The sequence below is a fragment of the Thermobia domestica genome, chromosome 2, assembly GCF_964235325.1.
Source record: "Thermobia domestica chromosome 2, izTheDome1.hap1.1, whole genome shotgun sequence".
NCBI classification, from domain to species: domain Eukaryota; kingdom Metazoa; phylum Arthropoda; class Insecta; order Zygentoma; family Lepismatidae; genus Thermobia; species Thermobia domestica.
This window is the reverse complement of record NC_137455.1, coordinates 78,096,203-78,116,530: the sequence shown is the minus strand read 5'-3', so window position 1 is coordinate 78,116,530 and position 20,328 is coordinate 78,096,203. Positions and strand designations below refer to the sequence as shown.

At 34.5% G+C, this 20,328-nt stretch overlaps 1 protein-coding gene across 1 annotated transcript in view; it reads right to left on the bottom strand.

Moving 5' to 3' along the window:
- The window catches only part of LOC145673029 (uncharacterized), a 170,523-nt gene extending 152,743 nt beyond the window's left edge, over window positions 1–17,780 (bottom strand). The window contains exon 1 of the mRNA XM_081742356.1: window positions 17,575–17,780. Coding sequence (XP_081598482.1) covers window positions 17,575–17,641 — 67 coding nt within the window. The 5' untranslated portion in view covers window positions 17,642–17,780. The remainder of the gene's footprint in view (window positions 1–17,574) is intronic.
- Window positions 17,781–20,328: the final 2,548 nt, after the last annotated feature.

The window sequence follows — 20,328 nt, the reverse complement described above, 5'->3', positions numbered from 1 at the left end:
TTCAGAAAGTTTCAACTTAGTAATGTCTGTTGATAACCCTTTTGCACGAGTTAGGAATTATCCAAGCTAATAACTACAACCAACGGAAATTTTCTTTCCTTTCCTTTTGTTTTCTTCCATCCACTATAATTTCTGTCGCATCACTCATAATACTTTCTTCATAAATACTATAATGAACAGTTTCTTTTTTCTGTTTATTTATGTTCAATAACAGTTTTCCTAACTTCTGCAAACCGCTATCCATTGCTTTCCATTTCATTCAGTTTTTCTTCCATTCTTCTTCATGACGAATTTCGAAACCCTTTATTTTTTATCCCCCCCTTCCTAATGTTCATATTCGGGCTCTTCACGGAGCATTACGAATCCCCTCCTTATATATTAAATACAGTGGCGTACGCAGGAATTTATTTCGGGAGGGGTCCAAACTCAATATCTGTGTATTTTATATTGAAATTCCTAAACTTGTCCCAAAAATTAGGCTACATTTACACAAAAGTTGGAATTTCGGGAGGGGTCCGGACCCCCAGGAACCACCCCCTGCGTACGTCCCTGATTAAATACATTGCTCTTCACCATTTTAATAATATTTTTCATACTTTTCCTTGAACTTTTCTATGAACACGTGCAATGTGGATACAACTTCCGAAATGCGATTCATATAATTCTAAACGCAAAGAACAACTAGAAGAATTGAACTCTAGTTCAACGGCTCCGCGATTATATCAATCTCAAGGAGATGGGATATAAAAGCAAGGGAATAAAGGAAGAGGTGACGGCATCGAGGAAAGAAATTAGAGAACTTCGAAAAAAATAATCGAGACTGAATAATGTTCACAATAAACTCATGGTTCGGACCGAACCAAGAACCTTTCGTAACATAAGTATCCATTCCACTACTGAACCACTGCACTCAACTACTTTACTTCCTACCAAAATATCATCATCACGAGGGAAATATCTATAGGATGGACTCTGGGGGTCTGGACCCCAAGAAATTTCGACTTTTCTGTAAATTTAGTATAATTTTAGAGGTGGTTTTACAAATTTTAATATATTTTATCCCCATATTGGATTTGGATCCCTAAAAAAGCTTTGGACCCCTCGCAAAATAAATTCCTGTATACATGTCTGATCATCACTATGAAAAACAATACGATTTTAAGATAATATTGTGACATTGATGCTTCAAAGCTTCATCTATTACATTTTCTATTTGTGCATTTTGCCTTCAACATTTATTACTATTAGGTGACAAAATGACACTTGTAGATTAAGACAAACATTTGGGTCTCCAGGCAAAGTAATAGCTCCTCCCCCTGATTTGAAATTTATACTACACATCTTAATCAATAGGACAATAATACACAAATGAAGTACATGGGGAGAGAGAGAGAGAGAGAGAGAGATTGTTTCTCTGCCTTCTAAATGACGCCCATATGGTGAACTATGCGGTGATGTTATCTCTTAAAACACCCTGTTTGAATTTGTGATTATTTTAGAATTAATATTTTCTTTAATTTTCTATGACACGTGTTAGCACGTAATAAGCGAATGCAAAACAGTGTGAAAAGACCTATGTTTTACTTCAGAGCCACTGCCAAAGTCTTGACGCAAAAAGAAGACAATAGACAATTATGTACACCTCACCATTCCCTCCACCCCATTCCTATCTTGCGGTATGTTTGTAAAGCATTCTGTCATTGTTTATAAAGAAAACAAAGATGATTTTGTTCCAGTGATCCATCTTTCTGACGCAAATATGAAAGCTACATAACCTTAAGAAGAAATCGAAGAACGTTCAAAGACATAATTGATTTTAGGTGCAGGGTTTAAACTACAGAATTAGCTTATATATTTCTCTTTCGTGCAGAGATGACGTTAGCTCAAAGGAAGAAGTCTCAGCTCTGGGAGATGCATATCCAAAACAAAGCAATTAAATTATAAGGTTTTATGCACTGTTATATGTCAGACAATTTCGCTTTATCTTCTTTAAATATGTATGCAATTACTGGCCTGTTTCTGTAGTGATAAATGTTCTATGTGCCGTTGCATGTTCAAAATTTGCTGCTATCGTATGCTTGGTCAGTATATTAATCCCCCCCACTCTCTCTCGCACACACACACACACGCTTTCTCTCTCTCACACACACACATTCTAAATGAATCACACATGTGAGTTCACTATACTTTCTTTGTAACAATGAAGCACATTGATGCTTCATGACATTTGTTCTTTGTGAAATTCGCGTCCTACACTTCTATAATTTAGTTATACACTGATTAGTTATATTGTTATTTTATATTGTTTGGTATTCGACATACATGCAAATTCACTGGTATATCGTCGTCTTTACGTACTCATCCATCCCCGGGGAGGCCGTTGGCACATGATAGAAGTTGATTTCCTATACCGAGATTCAATCTCTCCCCCCCTCTTTCTCTCGTGAGGAGGTGTAGGTTGGAATTTCCTCTTCGTTTAGTATGAGACCCAAAGGCATTCCTCAAACCACCCAGTACTTTTAGAAAGTTGTATGGACACCCGAAGGGAGGCAAGGGGGGCTCACGAAAACAAATTTCTTAAGCTTTTCTTCATACAAATAAAAATACCAAACGTAATATAGCAACCAGGGAGATGCCCCCCTAGAACATTTTCTTCGGGCGCTCCTGTATACTAGGCCTACTACACATTTTTAATCGATGGACAGTCATGAAATCTTGATAAATGGGAATTTCTGATGCAGAGAATATTAGTATCTTATTTATTGGCACAAATGTTGATATTCGAATCCGAAGGGAAGGGAGTCTAGTTCAATATGGTAAACAAAAGGCAAAATTCCCTTGATTGCTGGATGTACAAGTACAAAAGTTTGCATGTAACGAATGTCGTAATGGTGGTCTTACGAATTAGGCTGGTGTTGGGTATGTCATGCATTCGAAATTCCGCTCAGGACAAGAAATACAATATACAGTTCTGTATTACATTTTCACCATTTATTTCATTATTATTAATTTCTCATCCCCTTGTTTAGCTTAAAGGACGAAAATGTGAGACGTAAAACTCAAAATTAACTTGATAGATCTTTGGATTGTCACGAGTTTAGAAAATCGCTCCTGCTCCCAGCTATTTCAAATTCATATTCTTACATGGTTCGTAGCTAATATAAATCTAATTGTGGGTCCAATCCTTAACATATCAGCATACATTTCAGAAAACAATAATCGATCGAATGTACGACAACGACATTATTTCATACGTTTTCCTTATGTATTGCCTGACAGTCATAATTGGAGACGGTCGGTTCGTTCATTTTAATTTGTCAATAATTAGGGGAGACTGGGGCTATTTGAGTCGAAATGAGAAACACATCCACTACGCAGTTTAGGGTTCGTGTCAAAAATTGAGTTTAATTATTCTCAATTTATTCAACAGTTGCTGGGAATATGAATATTTACTTAGCAAGTGATTTGAAACATCTATTTTCTTCACATGGTATGATTATTTGTATACAGAAAATACCAAGGCTGTGTGAGTGCATATGTTTACTGAAGCGTTTGTGATTAAGACAATACGTTTGAATACCACTCATTGTAGCTTTGGAACTTCTTGTATACAAAGAAAGATCAATTCTGATTAAATATATAACATAGTTACAGCCGAAACTGTAACGTTATAAATTATTAGATAATATGTGCTTTGGTCAGAATTTGTCTTTCATTGTATAAAATGTCGCTTTTGTTCATCTCATTTGCAAATAGGGATGTAAAATACCTGGGTATTTATTTCAGCGGGTAAATACCCTGGGTAAATACCCGGGTATTTACCCAAAATGGGTATTTTAGTGGGTATTTTATGTTTCAATTACCAATAAATGAATTTTATCGTTGTCAATGAAAAATATAATGGTCATTTGTATCACTTGCAACAGGAGCACTAAATAACCATTAAATTAATAATTTTTTCTATTAATTAAAGAATGAAGTAACACAGTACTGATTTCCTAGCTACTACCCATTATTTTTCTTTCTACTCACACTAAATTTCCTTTTATTACCCTTGGCGGAAAACAATTGTCCATTCTACTCCGTAAATTCTTACCTTAGTGTGCCCCTGAGGCGTCCAAACAGTTGCACGGTATAGAATTCGATAGTGGACCTAACCAAAACGAAAATATAACATTTATGATAGAACATGACGATGACCACAGAAAGTGAAGCCAGTTGTCACGAAACTAATCATACACTATTATTAAGTATTCTGTCTGCCAGCAGCTCTTGGTATTAATAACATGAAATTTAAGTTCTTCCTTAGGTTCGCGTTTGATGAAATTGCTTCCAATACCATCTCCAGCTTTTCAAATCACCGATGAGCACACTAACTAAACTATTTAAGTAACAGTGGAATCTATAACTAAAATGAAAACCACTTTTTCTTTAGGTTTACCAAATTCATTAATTGCAGAAAATGAATTATTAATAATTACTTTCCTATTATAAGGATCTAAAGTTCACATTACCTTAAAAATGTGAATAGTACTGATGAAAAACAACTTCTTTAATAATTAAAAAAAAATGAACTGATATTCCAAATACAGCTGGTTACTTTTTTCACGCAAAATAATGTTATTTTTGGTATTTTATCTATTAGCCAATGAGATGTACTGAATTGTCAATTATGCACACAAAAAAAGAACCAATAAATTTCTTGTATTTTACTCCCGGTTTACTGAATTAACATATTAAATCTGATTGAGAAACTGTACTGTAACATCTAAGTTGTGGATATAGTTATAAGTACAGAAACTCGACTTTAGTAAGTAATAACCTAGAAAATATTCAGAAACTAAACAAATTACACATTTACTAATTTGCCATTCTGTAGAAGTAATTATATAATTATGAAAGTTGCAGGATAATCAAAGTAACTGAATTTAATAAATTGTTCGATCAAATTATTTACTAAATATGCCGTTGAAAGAAAATGATCCATAAAATAAGAAATAACACTTCGTAAAACACTTAAGTAACTAATTCCTGATTTTTAGAAGTGTTCACTAAGTGGAGTTTAACACAATCGATAATGCTTTTTTTATTGGAATAGCATATTTAAAATACTAATGTGATAAAAAAACGTTATGTTGTATAGTAACTAAGTGAAGGTAATATTTATATCTTAAATTATTCAATATAGAACAGCTATTAACCCTTATCATATTTGGAGAATTATAAATAAAACGATCACAAGTTTTGCTGTTCTACTCAGTATCAACCTTAAGTTCAGAGTCGGAATCATCACACATTTCTTCAGTATCAGTTGTTTCTTTATTTTCTTCTATGTCACTCATTTCTTCTGTATCCTTTTCCAATGTTTCTGGTATTTTGTTCTGTTCCATGCCAACAGCTGGTGACTTCTTCCTTCTAGACCATGGTTCCGAGAGTTGCATCCATGAAATATCAGGTAATTTCTTACTTAAAAGCTTCCAGTTATATGAAAGATATTTTAGTTTCCCTGCCCTCTCCGATGATAAACAATTTATTGTTTTACTATGGTCCAAGTAAATGTAGAGAAAGTTCTTTCTGTGGCAGCAGATGTAACCGGAGCACTAAGCATTCGAATGGCAACATCAGCTAATTCAGTGATTCCTCGAAACCCTCTCCACCAAAGTAGTGAGCTCATTTGTTCCAGTCCATCCCACTAAAGTTTCCTTACCCATATTCCTTCCTTGTCCCTGTAGTCAGTCAAATGTGCTCTCAGTAAAACAGAATTTAATCCCATTTGTTTTCCAACTTCACAAATGAAATTTATTCATCAAGCAATTATTCAGCTGTCAATTTGCAGCCCTGAAAAGTGGAATTGAAGAGATATGTAGTCAGATGAATTGGACCCAAGCCGAATTCACTTCATTCTTTAAATTTTTCCATTATTGACTGCTCTTCTGTTTTTGAAAGGATTGACGATAGTAACTGTTCTGTCCGAGTTTGATGAATTCTCTGGAATTTTAAATACGCAATGTCTATATGAGGCTTATTTTATTCAAAGCAATTAATCAAATCCACTATAGGTTTCAAAATGGCTGCAAGCTTTTCAATACAAACCCAGAATACATTATCAAGAGGTCTTTTCTTGATTTCTAAAGGTAATGACAAATCCTCACTCACAGCGAGCGTCTGAAGCCTAGTTTTATTGACAAGAAACTTTGGAGGCAGTGTAAATGGCTTCCCAGTCTTGTTTTCCAAGAAACTTTAACGAAATTGTAACCCTTCTTTCCTTTGAGATTTGTGTAAATAGTGCTTGGAAGTGATGTCTATGTTTGTATTAACAACATCAGTTACACTTCCCAGTGATGTCTTTACTGGGACATCCGAGGATATCATCCGATGGACATCCGAGGATGTCAGAACAAAGCAAATGGAGATGAGCAAGACAACCCAAAGATACTATATTAAAATACTTCTGTTTTGCTAATATAAAAGCTGCTCTCACGCATTGTCTCCTATGATTACTAATTTTTTTTTTTAGGGTTATATTGTTTACAGAACATTCATGATCTCTTCAGACAAGTAATGTGCATCTTTCGACAACGTGAAATCAACAAAAACAGGTTCAGACTTTGAAATGACGAAATAACTGATAGATTCATTTCTCAAGTTACTCCACCCATCACACTGTAAATCTAGATTTGGAGAATTCCTCAAACTTCATTTTAACTTCCCCTTGCATTTCACTGTATTGAACATCCAAGTAACTTGTAACCAGGCGATACGAAGGACGAATTTCCTTTAAAAAAAATTCAATCCATAAAGGGTGACCAACAAGTGACAGGGAACACCCACTAACGAGATCGCGTTGACAAGGCTTTCTTTCAACATTTCCTGTAATATACTTCCCGTAAGACTTCATTAACGTTCCATACGTCGTTATTTGTTTTAAGACTTCATTAACGTTCCATACGTCGTTATTTGTTTTAAGAAACGTCTATATTAAGATTCTATCAAAAATCCTAAATAGTAACGTTGAACCTAAGAATCCATAAAAGTTAAGGAAAACCTGTACATTTGATGGGAATTGATGTAATGTTTTTTATTTCAGCATATTTTCATATAATAAATGCAACTACATCAAATATATCGAACTCATGATAAAACTACTCTAAAATGTCCTTTTAAGTTCGAAACTAGTAGACATAGGGCACACTTTTTTCATGATTAACTTGAAGTCTACTTGATGTTCTACTCGGAAAGAGTTTGATAATTTTGGTTGTCTTTATTCAACTAGTTATAGCCTCTGATATGTAATGCTTTAGAACATAATCCAGCTTTCGTTTATCTTTTATTTATGTGTCGGGTGTCTGAGTTGTTTTCTGTGAAACATTTCTGAGAATTTTAAAACTTCAAAATTACACATTTCAGGAAAATCTGTTGGATTGAAGGAATCTCAAAACATCTGCTCTCAAATGAAAATACACAGTAACTTGAAAGGGTTCTTGAAAATTGATGGCGTATTGCAGACTTTACATTTAAAACTGGGGCTGTCTCCCAAAGATTCCACAAAGAGGGTTTATGTACGATTTCTATGTTTGGACAACCTAAGGCTTGAAGTTATACTAAGATTTGTTATTTTTTTTAAGTCTTGGTGTAAAACTAAACCAAGTTTAAAAGCCGTTCACACCTTGGTGAAGGAAGGGCATAGACGCATAAGTATAGTAAAATAGCCCCAGATAAATCTTGAGAGGCAAGTGGGTGGCAATGTAGGTATCCCGAGGAGACATTAATCCTTCAAGTTTGAACTCTGATTCTGATTCTCAATCTGATTTATTTGTGAGCGAATACGTAAAATCGGCAATGTGGTGTGAATTATTTCTCAAGATTGGCTTGATCAACGTTGATCAAACTTTGGTGTACGTATAGGTGTACACGAGGACTTCGTCTGAAAAATGTAACAACTCACCCCCACCATCTTCCCCTTTCAAAACATTCGATTCAATATTGTGATCTCTTTACCTATGAAGTTCTTCGAGAAAAATTATTTTAAAAAAATAGGTTTTAGGTATCGCTTTAACCTAGAATAACCTATAATGTCCAAAATTGTACCGCTGGTGCGCCATGGTTAAAATTGCCTTCAAACCCGCACCGCACCTGAACGGGGTCAATCTGTTATTATTTTGCTTATTTATAGTGAATGAATGAGAAAACACATTCGACAGACCCTAAAATATTAAAAAGAGGTCACCTGTATGGTTAACAATTCTTAAAACTTCATAATAATTAAACTTTCGTAAAATACCCATTTTTTGGGTAGGTAAATACAAAAGGGGTAAATACCCATTTTTTATTTACCTACCCACTGGGTATTTACCCGACTCACATCTCTATTTGCAAATAGTACTTATTTATTCTCAAAAGCAATTAACAGGGCTATTTGAATGTCTAATTTTGAGAGAATTTTGAGATTGAAATTTTCTGTTCACCACCGCATAGTACACATGACTTATAGACCGTTTTTAAACCAATGAAAAGTTTAATGAACCAGATGCTATAAAACGTTCTCAATATCAATGTTGAATTTACATGTAAGACGAATGACAATAGAATTGCGAAGGATATTTTTTTGAAAAATATATCATATGTCGGAAAGAGCAATAAGATTATCTCAAAGACCAAGAGTTCGAAATAAAAAATACCTAGACGATCCGTATCACCCTATAATAGCCAGGAAGCATGTTATGATGTAAAAGAATCCGAGAAAAATGTGTCATATGAACTGCGACAGTTAATAGGTATCTCTGATGAATGTCAGAAAATATAGTTGGATTCGCTGTCAAACACGTAAACAGTGATATCATAAGATATGCGTAGGACCTTCCGGAGAAAATCTAATGATAGCATGTGCTCGTGAAGTGAATATTTCTTTAACTTTGAAACTCTTGGTTCATAACTTTCGTACAAGGTGATTTTGGTAATAGTAATAGGCAATAGTAGTGAATTTGTTTATTCTTTTCAGCGCTTTTGTTGATGCCGGTTAATATTCTTTTAGCTTCAATTTTGTTGTTTCTTTGGTTCGTTTTCAAGCTTATTATTATTATTATTATTATTATTATTATTATTATTTAAGGTTTGCTTTCTTTTTCCACTTTCCGTTACACCAGTAATTCAGTTAGATGTCTAAACTAAGATCGGGCAACAACTTCGTATAAAATGAGTCTTCCTACGAAATATGTGCGTGCAAATATTTTTGTTTAAAATTCTCTACGGCACAAACATACACATTATTAACATGGTATTAATATTATCAGCTGTTGTATTAACACTATCATAGTATTATCACTAGCTATCACTATCATATTCTAGCTCCAAAGACTATTATCAGATACTAATAAAATTTATATAGATTCAAGAAAATATACTCTTTGAAACTAGAAAAATATAAATAAAATAGATACATCTATGTTGAAGTTATGAGTGAACTACACTGAGAAAAATCCGTTATCCTGACAGCGCAACGGTATATTGTACAAATATACGGAATCCTCTTGCTTACTACAGAAATTAGTACGGAGCATATGCTATATAGGCACTGCCCTTAGATGTTACATCATGTCACTGCAGGATGTCTGATATCTAACAGTCTTCCTTATATTACATACATATATGTATGTTACCTTCGTCAGCTATATGTCATATACATGCATTTGTATGTGAGATCCTGACTGCCTATGTTGTTTCATACGGAAAATACGTACAGATGGAACACTTATACAGAAAGTATTACAGTACAACCCCTCAAATCGGAACTAATTGGAGCTGAAGCCTGTTCGGATTTGGGGGGGGGGGGGGGGTCGGATTACCCGGAAAATAATATTACGTACTTATTTCGTCACTGAATTGGCGGTAAAACAACGACTGAGGTTAGACAGGGTGGCCCAGTGGTCGAAAGGGCAGTGACCTTGACTGGCGGATGTACATTCATGTCCATAATAATTGTCGCATATCTATAACTGTCTTCTTGTAAGAATATAATTAGATAATGATTTTGAATAAGCATTAAGTCTAAAAATGTTAAAACCTTAAAAAAAACTAAATTTGTGTGATTAAATCTATTTTTTTTTTTTCATTTTCCAGCTGTAGTTATTTTTTCTCCTGAGAACGTGTTCGGATTTGCCGGGTTTTCGAATTTCCGGGGTTCGGATTTAAGGGGTTGTACTGTATAAAACATGCGTTTTCAGTTATACGTTTGCTGTACGTTAAGTCCAAAAACCACAGGATTTATACAAGTAACATGCGCTTTTACGTACGCTACATACATTTTTTTCTCAGTGCACATAATGCAAAATCGGTTAATTAAGATAGTACCAATCGCTGAGGAGATTCATGGTCTAGCCTCAAAGGCTACTGTTAAATCCTCATTAAATTTACATGGAAATATTAAGAAAGTAAATTCTCTGGAAAAAAAAAAGTCGTTAAAATTGGTGCATATTCAAGTTATGCATGAACATCGACATATTGAAGTCTGTTAATTACGGTTTTCATATTGCACCCCTTGTGTTTCATGGTCTAGCTTCGAAGATTTCCATTACATTCTAAAGAAATTACGTGGAGACACAGGAAGTAAACTCTTTTAAACAAAGAACAACTAAAATCGGTGCTATTTTGTCGAAGTTATGCGTGAATATAGACATATTAAAGTCATTACGGTTTTTACACGGTACCCATTAAGGTGTTTCAAGATATAGCTCCAAAGATTCTCACTATATAGTAATGAAATTTATATGGCGCCTCCTAAAACCATACTATTTTAAACAAAGAAATAGTCATCAAAATCAGTGCACTTACAGTATGTGCACTGCGCATGATTACCTAGTTACTGCGTTACTGAGTATGGTTACCGAGTTATCGAGATTGTTTCATGCGTAGATTAGAAAAGTACTCAAGGATGCTAAGGTAGCATCACTCAATCTAAAAAGAGGGCAATCCATTTTATAATAAAAGCAAAGAAAAAAAATGTTATACATGTTACAGAATACTGCAGGGTTGTCTAACTGCCGGTTATCTCGGAGCGAAGCCGTCAAGGGTTTGACTAACAGTATTGTCTTCGAGATTTACGTTACACAGAGTTGTTTGGTCGAAAGTGCAACTATAACTATATACATGTATGCCATAATTTTGTTCCTCTTCTGTTGAAGAATACGTTTCTTCAGCCTTTAAAGCTATATCAATATGCGAATTAAAAATGGCAGAAAAGCATTTCTTGTTATTTGTCTGTTTGCTAGAGATGGCTTATTATTATTATTTTTCTCTCTCTCATCTTTCTTTCTTCCTTTTTTCTTAAAAAAAAAATTCCACTTCACCTTTTCGTTCTGAGCAAAGATGTCCGTGTCTTGCGAGTAGCTAACTGAAATGCCCGTCATTTGCATGGAGAAAAATAGGTTATGGAAAATATTTGATCCCTTCTCCCCTTTGCATAAATGAAACTGTAATGATTTTTTTTAAAAAAAACTCAAAAAGACACTATTTTTAGGATAAAATTTCTACCTTTCTATTTCCTTAGGATCTGCCCTTAACATAAAGTAATACGATAAAAACCCAACTTGGAGTAGGTATGTTCTAAAATCATTTCAAACAATTTAGTCATTTTCCTGTGATGTGATCGAAAACAATACACAACGACAATCTCAATGTAAAGGAAGTAATTACAGAAATTTACCCTTCTCCCATTCCTTCAAGATGGAATTTTCGAAAACTCCAGAACACCTATCCGTTTTCGTTCTATTCACTAAATTTGGGCTTAAACGTCATTACGACTGTCGCCAATCAGCTTAGCGACCCTGAAAACTATTGATTCGGCAGTAATTTTAGTCATTTTGAACATTTTATTTTTCACCTTTCCTCCCCCTCCCCCATGCTGACGGAGGCTAAATTTTAATGTAAACAGTATCGAGAGTGTCAATGTTATATCAACGACCCCAAAAACTACGTATTAAACACTAATATAAGCCGTTTCCGATTATTTTTACGTGTCAGTACCTTCCCACTCCCACCTCGAAGGACGTCTCATCTCCAATGTCGATGGAAGCTAGATAGCATTCAAAATATTGCCCCCAATGCTGGACTGCAGCCACCTTCCCACCTAGGAGAGCCTAGTCCGAAGCAGGTAGTAATCAGAAGGGACAAATCAGGATTATATGCCGGGGTGTGACACAAGCTCTATACCATCAAGTTCTTGCATTTCTTTCTTTCTTTTCTTTTGCGTTTCTCAAGCCCAGTATGGTTTTGCGTTTTAAACAAGTTATGACAAAGGAAAACGCGACCTATGTTAAAATTGTAACACATTTCAGAAATTGTAACCTGCAATTATTCTTCAAAACTCACCCATAACTTACTGAACAGAGTACAGTTCTGACAGTACAATGATTACAGAAGACACTCTCGTAGTGTCACATTCAAGCAAGCGTAAGAAATAATTGAGCATTTTGAATGACTAAGTCCCCTGATAGGTTGTATCTTTTCTTGTGTGTACTCCTAAGTCAACAGTAATAGAAAAAACTGTTAGTTCGAATGTAGAGACCAGAAACTCTCATCCCTTAAACTTTTTGAAAATGTGAATGAAAACTTTTTTTATATTGTTTTATTGTAAAATTTTAAATATGAATTTTTATCTTTTTATCCACTTTTCCTTTCTCATACTATTTTCAAGCAGGAAAACTCTTCTTTTATGGTACTTGATTACAAAAAATAAATTTTATTTAAAAACGTAAGCACGTACGATAACTATTGTATTGTTATCCTGTGATATTATGAAAGCCATTCAGAGGTAATTTTCTTTAAAACTTTCCTACTCAGTTCTTGTTATGCTGTATATTGTTAAATCACAAAAATTATGTATATGGCCACACAGACCAAAACATTATAACTGAAATTACGAAATCTGATAACGTTTATTGAAGAGCACAGGGGCAAAAAACATCATTTCGTAAACTAATAGGATACCATAACTCATTACTCACTTCAGGATACGGAATATTTTTACTGTTCAACATTGAATATACTTAATTTTTAAAACCCCTTAACGACTGTGAAACGTCAATGGGCGTAACGTTTTGGGAGTATTTGATCAAATCTTTAATACATCGAAATAGTGCAACTTTTGTTTTAAGTTTACGTAAGAGATTGCGACGAAAATAAGTCTATCAAAAAGATTCATCTGAAAACTGTTACGGGAAAGAAATGTATGGCAGGAGCAAATTTGCTTTTAGTAGGTAATACAGAAGAAACTCTCTATCAAAAAACTTTACATTTTAAAAAATTGTCACTTAATGAGACTTTGCCAACTCACTTGCTTTAATTATATATTTTGTACAATTATTTGTACCAGGTGTACCATTATTTGTATACTATTCGTACCGTAGTAACTTTTGAAGTCTTATTAATGAATCATTAGACACAAAACTCATACCTCCTTTAGAACCTCATAATTAACTCTACGTGATACTTACAGTTTAGACATTAGCTTCAACTCTTACATGATTTACTGTATTAAATTTAAACTACTAACAATAATAACAATTAATTCGTTGGTATTTAAAGATTTTCTTGACTCAGAACTAAAATGTCCGCACAGGTAGTTCCTTGTTAACTTTTAAAATCGGAGTTAAATCTAAAACGCGTAAGTGCGCAATTTTTTGAATACGGCACCAAAATATGCAATACGTAATACGGTTGCTATTATGACAAATGTTATAATTTAGAGTGTTAAAATTCAGAGAATGTAGACGATTAAAAGTTAAGAACTTCGCTGATGGAGAAGATCCATTCACTGGCGGTGGCAGAAATGATTTTAATGCTGATCGTTATAGAGTAAAAACTGTAATATAGTCGATAAAAGCTGTTTCCTGCCATAAATTAAGCGTCACCAAAAGCGATAGAAATCTACCTCTTCACTTCCAATATTGAGAAAACATTCCGTAAAAAACAAACTACTTCACGTGGAGTACATGGCATTGCTACTCGATTTTTCGATCTTGAAGAAAGCGTTCTTAACGTTAAAGTGATTATACAAATTTCATTTATTTCAATAATTATATCAATGCATGCCATTGTCAAGACATTACCGTAACTAACTCTTAAAGTTTCTGTTTTATGTATGGTTAATGTAATAATGAAATAATAGTAAGTTGATACTTTAGGCGCTGCATGGTGATACTATCTAGCGTGCAGAGGCGGAACTAGCTCGGGGTCGGGGGGCCTAGGCCCCCCTCAGTCTTTTGAGTGACAAAAATAACTGAAGCTATTATTTATATATTTTAGAAAATTTATAATAAATTTATCATAGTGTGGTTCTGGTGCCACCTTCCAGTTTTTACCTTCTAGATCCGCCCCTGCTAGCGTGTCAGTTTCCGAGTCTGTAATACTACACTCTTAGTGATTATGCACCTGAGTAACAGTCGTGTGAAGTGTGTAATCGAAGACGTAATAAAGAACTTTCCCGAAATCAGAGCAAGAAGGAAAGAATTTTAAGGCACAAAAGAAATATTATTCCTAGGTATAGTACAACATTTATAAATAAAATTAGTCTAGATACAAATTTTATATATATTGCATAATGATAGAATGGATGACAAATTCCATGCGCTGTATCCCAGAGGCAATCAAATTTATTACCCACCACAGCCGGTGAATCGGTCAGATCAGTGGTGTAATCACTTTTTATAGCTCCCCTCCGCAAGTGAATAACCAGGACCGCGCCTGAACAACATTTTTTGTGGAATGATAGATAACATAATAAATAACCACACTTCCCTATATCTGTAATAATGAGAAATGCATGCAACTACTAGGCCTAAATATTCATAAATGGAAATCACTTTGTTATACATATAATTTATTCAATAAGCTTCAGAATGGAAGATGGACTTATCTCTTTGCAGTCAGTGATGTCAATCTTCATGATGAATAAATGGAATTAATTGAATGGTTTCCTTCTTGCTTTCCAGTCAGTAAAATCCTTTACTTACTCCCGTACATCCATTTTTTTTTTTTTTTCAGTTTCGTCCGCATTTATCGAGAGCAGTGCTAGATTGCTTAATCTATTTTGGCCGATTGGGCTTCTCACATAGTTTTTTTTTATTAACTTCAATTTTGAGAACGACCTTTACGCAGAACGGACAGACAGAAAGCGTCAAAAACAACAAATACACGGTAATAAATTCTGAAAAACTAGTCACCAATTACTTATATTTCAGAATTAAAAGGCCTTGTTAGGTCAAACACAGAATTCTGAACACTTGTTTCAAATTTCAGCTGCCTCACAAAGCAAATTACTTCCATTGGGAACGAAGAACCAATATCACAACTGTAAGTTGTTTGAAGTATCTGTGCCCTTCTTAGAATTTCAACATCAGTGAGATGAATTGTATTGGCAGGAAACAAAAAGGAAAAGTTGGATACTATATCACACAAAGATGTAAAACGACAATATAACTGTGAATTCAGTATGTCAAATACTCGTAGTTTAATATAGATGTTAACTCTAAAGTTTGATTCACTGTCACTGAGGCGATTATCACGACCTATTAGGAGGCTAGGGTGAAGAGCCCCCTTGGAAGTATCGCTCCCGCACTGTGGGGTTTTGCGCCATGGTAGTTACGCTCCTAGGTTAGACCTATAACCTGGAGTGATCTAGACGGACCCATGACATGGAGACAACGAAAAAGCGTCATACACATGGAAAAATGAAATGAAATAAATCTTTAAGTTTTACGTCCCAGTGTTATGCCGGCTAGGCTAAAGGAGACGGTGATAATGAAAAATGAAGGAATGGTGGAATGAAGAAAGTGGGAGGAAACGGGAGAACGCCAAGGAAACCCACGCACACAGCATACACATGGAGAGTATGTGTGGCTACTAAGGTATTCTAAAACAATGCTTGATCTCTAAGTTTCCTTCTCGCTTGTTATTTGCATCCTGATGTGTAAATGCATTGTACTGAAAGATACAAGTTTCAACAGAGTATAAACGCGTCAGAATCAGAGAAAATATAAACTACAGGCTTTTCTTGGGAAAGATCGTCGACGTATAATCGAATGAACCTGGAAAGGTTGTCGTTTAGGAAATAGAAGATGTCAATGAGTCCAAATATTGGTTTATTAAATCTTTTTGTATAGTATATGTTCAAGAACCACTGTATTAGTTTTCAGCATGGAAAGACGAATAAACAGAAAATTATATTTAAAATATTCAAGGCATGGTACCTTGATTAAGAAATGTCACAGAGGGACTCAAACGAATATTCGAGCTGGGAATCCACTATGAAATTCAGAAATAATGCAGCAGAGCTGATAGCTCCTTCTGGATCGCCAGGTCTGCACTAGTTTAATTATGCTCGGTTTTGAAAGTATTTAAAATCATCTGTGTAAAAGAAGGACTTTTCATGGATCCAAATTACAACTAATCATATTTTACATAGCCAAAAAAACATTTTAGGTTAATTAAACTTTTCCGACAAAAGCAAATGTACGTAATATTTGCTGAGCGTACCAAGTCGGCCAATAGGGTTTTAGTGAGATGAAAATTATATCTCTCAGCTTAACGTCTTACAATTGTGTCCTTTAGGTTAAGGAAAACGATGATCAAAACAAGTGAATGATGATGGAAGAATTAGTGGAATGAGAAACAGGAAAGAAACGTGAGTACCTCGAGAAAACCTACGAATACAATGTTGTCCACCACAAACTTACTTGGGCGGGGATCGAACCAGGCACCCACGCACGAGGAAAGCGCTCTACCACTGAGCTATCGTGCCCCCCTGCGACGCAACGCCTGAGTCAAAAACTCGCCTTAGCGCCCCCCTGACCCACCAAACCAGAACGCTCCTCGAAATATTTGTCCAATTTTGCGCCCTCCCAATCTGGCGCCCAGGGCACAAGTCCTGTTTGCTCCCTAGTTACGTCACTGGTGCTCCCACTAGGGTTTCTGTATTATAATGTATGGTCAGCACATTCCTCCCATCATTTTTTTCATTTCCAAACTACTACTTAATTCAAAAAGCTCTAGGATTGCCCCGTTACGTTGCATTAACGAAGATAATTATGTACTCCTCCTGAGAGTCAAATCTACGACCACTCGTACTCGTCTGCTATCTACTAAGCTGCAAGGGAATACGCATAAACAGTATTAAATATTACTAATTTATTTATCAAGAGTTTATTATTACCCTGAAAATATAATTCTTTAAAGTGGTCAGTTATGATATGATTTTTTTTTTCGTTCAAAATAGTTAATTTTGCATGTTGTTTCGAGATATCCGCATGATATAAAAATTATGTAGTACAGAAGCCATCCATATAACATTAGAATCTAACACTAACAGTAATTTTAATACTCCCAATTCCTTTCTTTATTCTCAAATTTTCGAGTCAACCTTTTCGAAGTCAGCTGTTCGTCATGTGGTATTGTGCAGGATACTGGCTGTCAAAGCGAAAGGTTGCATTGAAGTGCTATCATGGTTTGTTTCCCCTGCCTATTTCATACATAAACAAACGAAGATCAACAAGAAAATAACAATAATATTGCATCAGTACTCACCAATGTGTCCTATCACCTGCCTCACACTAATACTACACACTAAGGGATATAGAATCCAAACCCACATCCTCAACACACTACCACATACTGTTAACTGCTGTTGCACCAGTGTCTGCCGGTGATCTAATGTTGCTATTCGTTCCCTCGCTAACCTTCCGGAGACTGATAGCAGACGACGCACTCGGAGAAGGATGACCGAATATTGAGCGCGGAATTGAACGAACTAGGAAGGAGCGTCGTATCCAATCGGGTTAGAGCTCAATGCGCAACCCCAATCGTGCATGGGAAAAAATAAAATAAAACATTATGTCACGATGTGCAATTTTCATTTGTAGAAACAGATGGTAATTACTGCAAAACTCAAGCTTAATTAGATGTTTGATACAACAACTGCACATGGAACAGTTTGTGCATCCTAATTATCTCGCATTTTCATCTTAAAACCTCTCGCTACATATTTCACGTTATTGCATAACAATAATATCTAAAACCACCAATAAAGGATTAAAAAAGTAGCGAAACAAATTATTTTGTGATTCGTTTAATCCAATCAAAACAAATTTAGTTTAGCCCTAATTCACTAAACTCATTTATTATTATTATTATTATTATTATTATTATTATTATTATTATTATTATTATTATTATTATTATTATTATTATTATTATTATTACTATTATTATTATTATTATTATTATTATTATTATTATTATTATTATTATTATTATTATTATTATTTTTGAAAAGGCAATAATTTCAAATTATAGTCTTATTTCGTTGTTTTAAAGTACCCAACTATGGTAATTTACGGATAACACTAGTCAATAAAAAAGACATGGTAGTTCTTACTAATTTGGGTCTGCTGATTGTGAAAATATAGTTATTATTTTCTATCGCCCCCCGCTTCTAAGTTAAGCGTTTCTAGGTTAGTCATCTCTCTCTCTCTCTCTCTCTCCTCTCTCTCTCTCTCTCTCTCTCTCTCTCTCTCTCTCTCTATATATATATATATATATATATATATATATATATATATATAGTGGAGAATACATTACTACATTGAGTTCTTACATAATATCTTACTTCTTAGCATAAAACCACTTATTATTGTGGCTTAATATTGAGTAATACAATAATATAATCAGTATTTATTTACTGGTCGATGGTGCAGTGGTAAATCTCTTTGATGATGGTTCTTTCCTATTCGATGTAGATCTTTCCCGCTTAAAAAAATAAACAAGAACTACTTAACATTTTAGGGATACCTATGTAGCGACTTTCCATTCGCAATACGTCTTAATGGGACATTTTCTCATGCTCGTCACATGTAAGAAAGAAAAAAAAAACTTGTTTGTTCCTAAGATAATTTTAAATTATGAATTAGATTATTTAATTTCACTTGTGTTATTAAATGTGGCATTTGTTTTGGAAACTTCATAATTTGTTTAACTCCCTTTTCAGTTCTGAGGCTGTATGAGACATGGATCTAAAGTTGTAGGTCGTTTCTGAGCTACCGTAATGAATTTAAAGTTTCACTGCTCTCCCATATTAAAGTTCGAACGCATTACGGTGGTCTGATTTCCACGTTAAAATGTAGATCCATGTCTCATATAGCCTCTGTGCTAAACTTCAATAAACGAGCAAACAAATCAATGGAACGTTTGTGCGTACTGGTAAGTGTTCTTCATGGGTGACTATGTAATGAATGTGACACTTCCGATGCCGTTTAAATCCAAATTCATCCCACAATAATAACATTTAATTTTTAAGACAAAAACATCGTCTATCAGAAAGAATTTTAGTAATAGTAAAAAGTAACTGGCTAACGGAATATATTACTAATTGTTCTTATTTTAACCCAGCGAAGTGGATAATTATTCATATTCTTGTTCGAAAACCCGATAACATTGGTCAAACAGATGTAGCAATCATCAACGTCATTTTTGAACCTGGTCAGTTTATTAGTATGCCAAATATCCACTTCTTTTTACCTTTCAACTTCTATCGAAATAATTGAAAACATAATTCGACCGGAAGCACTGGTCGTAATAGGAAACATAATCCGAGAACATCTTCTGCTAAATCTACTAGGTAATACAGGTCCTTTCTTATCTTCATCAATACTTTCATTACAATAATGGACCAAAATCACTCTACTAATAGTATAGAATCTGCCGTAGCAATTATTCAATCATATTTATTTGCAGTTTCAATTACCCTATATTCAAAAGAAACTACTTATGTCAGCACCACAAAATTACACCTACAACCTAGTAGATCAAAGACTCTGACCATTACTTTCTGATTTGACATCTGACCTTACCCTATGGTATAAGATTTAATTTGACTTGCAATTTTTATGTACCAAACTAGTGTTGACTAGTGTACTTATAGCAGAAATGCAATAAATTTCTATGTCTCAAGTTGGACATTGTTTCACCTTCTTTGTTCAATTCTAGCTTACTTCTGTAATAAACAAATACGTTTACATGGGTTTCAAGTGATATTGCAGTTTTTCTCCACGTCATAATTCCACCAACTTATTTCGTAATTTATTTATTTAGATTGAAGGTCATATCTAGTGGGAGATGTTAAAATCAAACTCATCCTCAGATACTCAAGTAAGCATATATCCACACCTTTCTCTTTTGCCATCCACGACTCACCTCCCAAAATTATTCGAAAATTCCCCAACGTAATTAGTCAAATGTTCCATCTCTAATAACCTCTCCTGGACATGACCTTGATTTTTTTGT